This window comes from Miscanthus floridulus, chromosome 18, assembly GCF_019320115.1.
Source record: "Miscanthus floridulus cultivar M001 chromosome 18, ASM1932011v1, whole genome shotgun sequence".
Classification (NCBI taxonomy): domain Eukaryota; kingdom Viridiplantae; phylum Streptophyta; class Magnoliopsida; order Poales; family Poaceae; genus Miscanthus; species Miscanthus floridulus.
In genome coordinates, this window is record NC_089597.1 from 23,911,185 (window position 1) to 23,918,631 (window position 7,447).

At 40.5% G+C, this 7,447-nt stretch overlaps 1 protein-coding gene across 1 annotated transcript; it reads left to right on the forward strand.

Annotated features, from left to right (window-relative positions):
- Positions 1–1,445: 1,445 nt before the first annotated feature.
- Positions 1,446–6,609, forward strand: LOC136520115 (ATP-dependent 6-phosphofructokinase 6-like). Its single transcript, XM_066513518.1, has 14 exons — positions 1,446–1,933; positions 2,375–2,421; positions 2,504–2,543; positions 2,661–2,723; positions 2,850–2,987; positions 3,766–3,924; positions 4,080–4,133; positions 4,274–4,342; positions 4,445–4,574; positions 5,159–5,199; positions 5,300–5,521; positions 5,685–5,730; positions 5,812–5,966; positions 6,094–6,609. Exons 1-14 carry the CDS (start codon positions 1,643–1,645, stop codon positions 6,304–6,306), a joined length of 1,668 nt encoding a protein of 555 aa, XP_066369615.1. The 5' UTR covers positions 1,446–1,642; the 3' UTR covers positions 6,307–6,609.
- Positions 6,610–7,447: the final 838 nt, after the last annotated feature.

Genomic DNA, 7,447 nt, shown 5'->3' on the forward strand with positions numbered 1-7,447 from the left:
ATTTGGGGACAGGGTGAAAACAGAATACGAATCGTTTTACATACACATCCTCGCATCCCTGCATGAATAGAATTTCATAGGATTCAATTCAGTTTCACAAAAAAAAAAATATAGGAATAGAAAAAAATTCCCACGTCCAAACAGATCTAAAAAAAATCATATTCATTACTTGATTATATATATCACAAGATAAGTCAGCTAGATTTGTCCTAAATCTTTTTTTATAACTATGACCTTCAATATCTAAGATTTTATAGAGAATGAGAACACAACATATCGACATTACAAGATCCATTGTGAAAACCACTTCCTTAAAATGTAGAGTAACAGTTTTTTTTTCTAAAAAAGATTAAACTATTTTCATTTAAAACAAAAAATGTTGGACAAAGTTAAGAAAATGACTTATAATTGTGATAAAAGGGAGTAGTGTTTAGGTCATATTTGGCAAGGCTTCTCTACCGCTTCAGGAGTCATTTTGAGCTGTTTTGTGCCAAACGAGGTAAAATAAAACGGTTTCATTTAGGAAGCCCCTTAAGTTGTGCTCTCACAGATGTTTTAGATGGGATGAAGCAAAAAATAGTGGTTTCACCTGGCTTCACCTCATCCTACATGGTATCATGTGAGAGCATGTTTTAAAGAATTCTATATGTAGAGCTGTTTTGCCAAACGATTTACCAAAACGGCTCTAGCTCCACCGATAAAACTGTTCATGGAGCCGAAGCCTAAAAGCGGCTTCATTAGTGAAGTGGGGCCGTGCCAACACAGGGCCTTAGAGTGTATTTGGATTCCAGCTAGATTATTATAATATGTATTATATAAGGATTATTATAATTAGGACTATATATTTTAATAATTACGGTGTTAGGATCTCTAGATTATTGTGGTATATTATTGTTCATTTTAAAGTAAGAGTGGCTATAATCACCAAAAAGCAGGTCCCACTTGAATTATAGGACTATTGTAATATACGGTTTTCATTACAATAATCCACTCTAGATCTACAACCCTGTATCGGCGTGCCTTGTGGCTCGATGTAAGGGACTTGCACGTCCATCTTTCTTGTTTTCTTGTTGCCTTGAGGATAAAGTTTGAAATAAGGGAGTTCAATTACAAGATGCGAGGGGATAGATAATGTGTCCGTTGAATAAATCTTCGTGCCATAAATTGTCCAATGTACATGTATAGGAGTATTTGCTAGTATAGAAAAGAAAAGAAAAGATAGATAGATAAAAATTTACATTTATCCACATAAATATTAATATTTTATATAAATTTATTCGAACCTAAGATTTGACTTTAAAGATATCATCTTTTTTTTTTGCGGAGTGAGTACGTGACACCGTACAGCACATCGAGAGCACGAATCTCACGGCTCGGCCCCACCGCACCTGAAAGAAAACGCCCGGACCCACCACCAAGTGTCAGGCCGCGCATCCCTCCTCTTCCCGTCCCGTCTCCGTCCCCACTCCTCCATAGGCCGCGTCGTTCCGCTCGCTCGCCGGCATCCCATTCGTTCGTCTCATCCACCGGTCGCCGTCGCCACGCGCCCCCGGCCGCCGCCGTCACCGTCACCGTTCCCCTCCTAAAGCCACCCGGACGCCAGTCGCAATGGATTTCTCCACCTCATCTGCCTCCTCTCCCCATGGCGCCGCCGCCCGCGTCGCCTGCTGACTCGGCTCCTGATCCAAGGCCCATCGCCAGCGCGCCCGTGCCCATCACCGTGCCGAGCCCGCGGGACCACACGCACCACCACCACCACCACCTGGTCGATCGTCGGGACACGCCGCGGGGCCGCGCGTGGGACTGGGAGCCGGAGCGGAACCGGCGCGGAGAGGCGATGGACGGGGCTGCAGCGGTCAAGCAGGTGTCCGGTGAGGCCGGGTACGTCTTGGAAGACGTGCCGCACGTGTCGGACTACCTCCCCGATCTCCCGGTGAGTGCCGCCGATCCGTGCGAAGGGGGTCGATCTGGTGTTTGACGCGGTGAATGGTTGATCGGTCGCTGCTGCTTGAGGGCGAGGTTGTCCGCTGCGTGGCATCGTGGTGCGAGAAAGTGGAATCTGACGATGATTGGTGCGAGTCTGCGAGAACGTTAAAGTTGTCAGCGACTTTTGTTATTTATTAGTAACGCTTTTAGTTCGTGGGCCTTCTGTGACTGACTGGAACATTCAGTGCCTTTTTATCTAGCAATCGCTATTTTGAGTGATCAGTGAAGCACATACCCTACATTTTCACTCTTTCCTCGTTTCTAGTTTGGTCATTTAGTTATATAGGCGGTTTGCCATTAGTTATGAAGGGTACGGATGAAATGTTGAATCTGAGAGATACTCATAACCGATTTGTGATCATGACAAATTTTTTGTTCCATGTTGCAGACCTACCCAAATCCATTACAAGATAACCCGGCATACTCTGTTGTGAAGTAAGCTTTGCAGTTGCTGGTTTGATTAGCTCAAATTCTTCCTTTTATGCGAGCTAACTTGCCCTGTTTCTTCTCCCCTTAGGCAGTACTTTGTAAACCCAGATGACACCGTCTGCCAGAAGGTGAATTGTGAATTGTCGCTGAACTTGTTGTCCACTCGCATTTTTTTACTGTCAAGAAATACTTACTTCTACAAAGTATTTACATCAATCCTGGATGCCTATTATTGTTCAATGTAGATTGTTGTTCACAAGGATGGCCCAAGAGGGAACCACTTCCGTCGTGCCGGACCTCGCCAAAGGGTATATTAACCTTATGATTTTTACATTTTGTATGCTAGTAACAAAGTTCGGAATAAGGGGGAGACAATATTACTAACCTTGTAAGCTTTCTTTCATTCTTTGTAACCTCGTGCTTATCTTGGTTAGGTATATTTTGAACCGGACGAGGTCCATGCATGCATTGTTACTTGTGGAGGACTGTGCCCTGGACTTAATACTGTTATTAGGGAAATTGTATGTGGCTTATCTGACATGTATGGTGTCACCAAGATACTTGGGATTCAGGTAAAGTACATTACATCATGTCATGAAGTTTTTTTTTAAGGGTCGGCAAAAGCTTTGCCGAAAATATATTAGTAGAGGAAAATTAAAACAAGGTTATATACAACGCTGTAGCACCCTGGTAGAGGGGAAAAAAAACTGGAAAAAGACAAGGAAAAAACTATTACATAACATGCTATAGAAGAGTACAAAGAAAGTCGCTTCTCTTCTAAACATGTTGGAAATTTGCGTACGCTATTGCATTCTGCTGAATTTCTTCCTTGATTACGTAGGCAACTTCCATCAGTTGTACTACCTCTGTCCCCAAAATGATGCAACTATGGTATGCGTGCTATTTTAAGCGCTTCACGTTTGACCAAGTTTCTAGTAAATAGTATTCACATTTATGGCTCCAAATCAATTTATTATGAAAATATATTTTGTAACTAATCTAATGGTATTTATTTGATATTATAAATATTATACTTTTTTATCTATAATTGGTCAAACTTGATATACTAAAACGTGACACTGATCGAGAATTGCATTCTTTTGAGGACGGAGGGAGTAGTTGCTTGTGCTGAAAAGTTCCTTCTGTTTCTTTCCTTCCATACATTCCACCAGAAGTAAATTAAAATTCCGTCAAAGTCCTTTCGTCCGGCTTTTTCATATTTACTTCTCCATCTTCGCTAACATTTGTACACCGATCATGTCATGAAGTCCACATAAAGTATGCAATAAATCATTTTCCCACAGGAGTTCTTCAAGCACTCACTTGATGTCCTCTTTTTTTTTCTCACAGGGTGGGTACAGAGGCTTCTATGCTCGCAACACCATCACCTTGACTCCAAAGAGTGTAAATGACATTCACAAAAGGGGTGGAACTATTCTCGGATCATCTCGAGGAGGCCATGACACTGTGAAGATAGTTGACAGTATCCAAGATCGTGGCATAAATCAGGTAAATGAAACAAAGTTGCAACTCTACTCTTCATCTTTTTCTCTTTTATGTACCACTCTGTACTTATCTTAATTTCCTGGCACCATGAAGATTCTTCTACCAAGGTTAGACACTTAAGGTTGCACATTAGTTTAACTCTATGATTATATGTTCAGGTCTATGTAATTGGTGGTGATGGTACTCAAAGGGGTGCTGGAGTGATATTCGAAGTAAGCACAACTGTAGATTCACTGAAAGTGTTTTCGGATCTGTTTGAATTATAGCTCTTTTTAATGGCGAATTGGTAGCAAATCAATCATGTATTGGTGTAATTTGTTTGTAAGCTACTCTTTACTTGAATCTTCTCCAGGAAGTTAGAAGACGCGGTCTCAAAGTTTCTGTTGCTGGCATTCCAAAGACTATTGACAATGACATCCCTGTAATGCGTTTCTCCACATTTTAGTGATATTTTGGTGGAAAATGGAAGATGCCATTTGACATGATCCCTATCCTCGTGGACTCACTGTTACCCATGTTTCAGGTAATTGACAAGTCATTTGGTTTTGACACAGCAGTCGAGGAGGCTCAACGTGCAATAAATGCTGCTCATGTGGAAGCTGTAAGTGCTGAGAATGGTATAGGTCTTGTCAAGCTAATGGGCCGGCACAGTGGTAAGCTTCTCTGAGAGACGACCAATATTTTTATTCTAGCAACATATGATACCTGTCAATTGTATGTGTCAACTAACTAACTCTTAAGTATTTCTCTTCTAATATCTTATTCTCTAAGTGGCATCTTTGATGAACTCCATTGCTTCTATGAAAATCTTAGATGTCTTTATGTTTTCATTAGTTTCGTGAATGTCTGGAAATTTAAATAACATTTTGAATCTTTTTGACAGATGTATGGCTAACTGTTGCTTGTATGTTTCATTCTTTCTTGAGTAGAAATATGGCAGTAGCTGGCATATGTGAGCGTATTTAGTTGTGTTATGGGTGTTCCACTTCCTTCTAGGCTGTATTTAGTTCATTTCCTTGTTTGTATATGCAAGAACTATATAAATAACATGGATATGTGCCTATATTTCTTGGGGTTCTTTTGGATAAGGGGCGAATTGTTTGAATCTAGTTCAAATTTAAAGTAGATCCCAAAAGTTCTTGTCCTCGCGTCCCTTACTGATCTCTAGATCAACCAACTTGTTCATTGCCATAAATTCAACCAGTGAGTGGTGACATTTTTTTTTTTACTAATGCAGGTTTTATCGCACATTATGCTACTCTGGCTAGCAGGGACGTGGTACGTCCATATCTCCATCGAACTGAGCCAAAAATATTTTAGGTGTATTTTCATGTTTCCACACAAGAATAAAGGGCTAAAATATTTTCTTTTTTGTCAGGATTGTTGCTTGATCCCAGAATCACCATTCTATCTGGAAGGTGAAGGTGGACTTTTTAGATATATAGAAAAACGTTTGAAGGACAATGGTCATATGGTTATTGTTGTTGCTGAGGGTGCTGGACAGAAACTTATTGCTGAAACCATGCAGTCAATTGGGAAAGATGCTTCAGGCAATGAGCTGCTTCTTGATGTTGGTCTTTGGTTATCTCAGAAGATAAATGTGAGACTTCGATATTCTACCTACATCTCGCATCTGCTGTTTACTTCTTCTAGCTCCGTTTTGCATCAGATGATGTCACTATTAATGTTATATGCATGCCTATGTTTCACTCTCATCTGCAATATAAGCTCTTGTTTAATCAATGCTTTATTCGTGAATTCAGGAATATTTCAAGAAAAACAAGATGACCATTAATCTGAAGTACATAGGTCAGTGATTTTCTTTGGTATCATGTTTTAGGGCCAGAATTGCTAGTTTCATATATCTCAGATGCTGTTCTTCCACTGCAGATCCAACTTACATGATACGTGCCATCCCTAGCAATGCTTCTGATAATGTCTATTGCACACTGCTGGCTCACAGTGTGGTCCATGGAGCCATGGCTGGATATACTGGATTCACCATTGGTCAAGTGAATGGTCGGCATTGCTATATTCCCTTCTATGTAAGTCACCCTCTGTAGGAGTAGGACACAGAATTCTTTTTACTGAATTCATCGCAGCATCTAAGACCCACTTATTCTGCTTCAACCAATGCCCTTCTTACTAATTGTTTTGCATCACTGACTTCAGAGGATAACAGAGAAGCAGAACAGAGTTTCGATAACTGACAGGATGTGGGCAAGGCTTCTCTCTTCGACCAACCAGCCAAGCTTCCTCTGCAACAAAGTCGTCGAAGAGGCAAAGAAGGAACAGGAAAGGGCAGCCCAACTATTAGATGGCTCGCCTTCCCATCGGAAGGTTGACGAGAAGGTTCCAGCTTCCAACTTGGGTGGTACCAAGTGAGTTCAACTGCAGCTGATATGTGCGGATGAACCCTTTATTTTTTTCAGAGTCTCAGTAGCTACTAGAAAACCTGGCCGCGCCATCTTTGATGACCCATATCACTTTTTTTTTGGCTATGGGTAAACGATAAAGTACTGGAGCTCAATAAAAAGCTCTAGGGTGTTAGATATCTTCTCGAGTTGTTTACAAAAATGAAGGAGCAATACAAGATTGATGAAGACGTGAATCCATGAGCGTTAGTATGATTTGTTGTACTTATAGTAATTAAAATGCAGTTCATCTAAAATTGAATATTTGGTGAAATTTAACAAGCTTTCTTCTCACGACTTACAGTGAAGAATAAATAAATGTCACGGCTGAGGTAACGCCGTAACGGTTACCAGGACTGGAGTTAAATTTTGCTCCCAATATGTGACAACAAAAACTAAACACATTTTAGTGGTCAGTGCTTGAGGGTTCATACATACATGGTTAGATGGACCAATGCTCCTGATGAATTAGTAAGAAACCAACATGGGAATTGAAAGATATGTCTTTAGCTCTACAAATCTGTCTCAAATGAATAGAGAATGCCTTATGCCTTTGAACAAATGCCCACCTGGGACTGAAACATCATGAGGCAACATGTAGTCACTATTGAGATTTTTGGCTAAATCTATGTATGCTCGATGAAGGAATATTGGTGTTTTTCTTAAGTCTTTTTGATTCAAAGCAGTAACCTGGGGACCTCCTTTGTCCTTTGTGCATTGTACTAACTACTAACCGGAGTAAAACCAGATTAATGTCCACATTAGTCCTACATAATTTGAGTCTTCCATTCCTGGAATTAAGCAATTAAGTGAACTACCAAACAGATATGTCTTTTCTACTACCAGTACTTTCAGGTGGGAACATGCTATGATCAAAACTGTTGGCAGCATGAGTTTGATCTGATGCTCTGACATTTGATAATGAGGTGCTAACTTTGTGAGGCGGTTTATTGATTGCTTGTCTTTTTAGTTAAGCAGCTTGCAGGAGTGTGACTATTTTGATTCTTCACTTGCGCTAGATTGCTGGAGCGTAAGTAAAATGGCTTTAGTAATATTGCACAACAATGTTGCATGGGAAAAGTCCATTTTCCTCTGAAATCAATATAGCTATT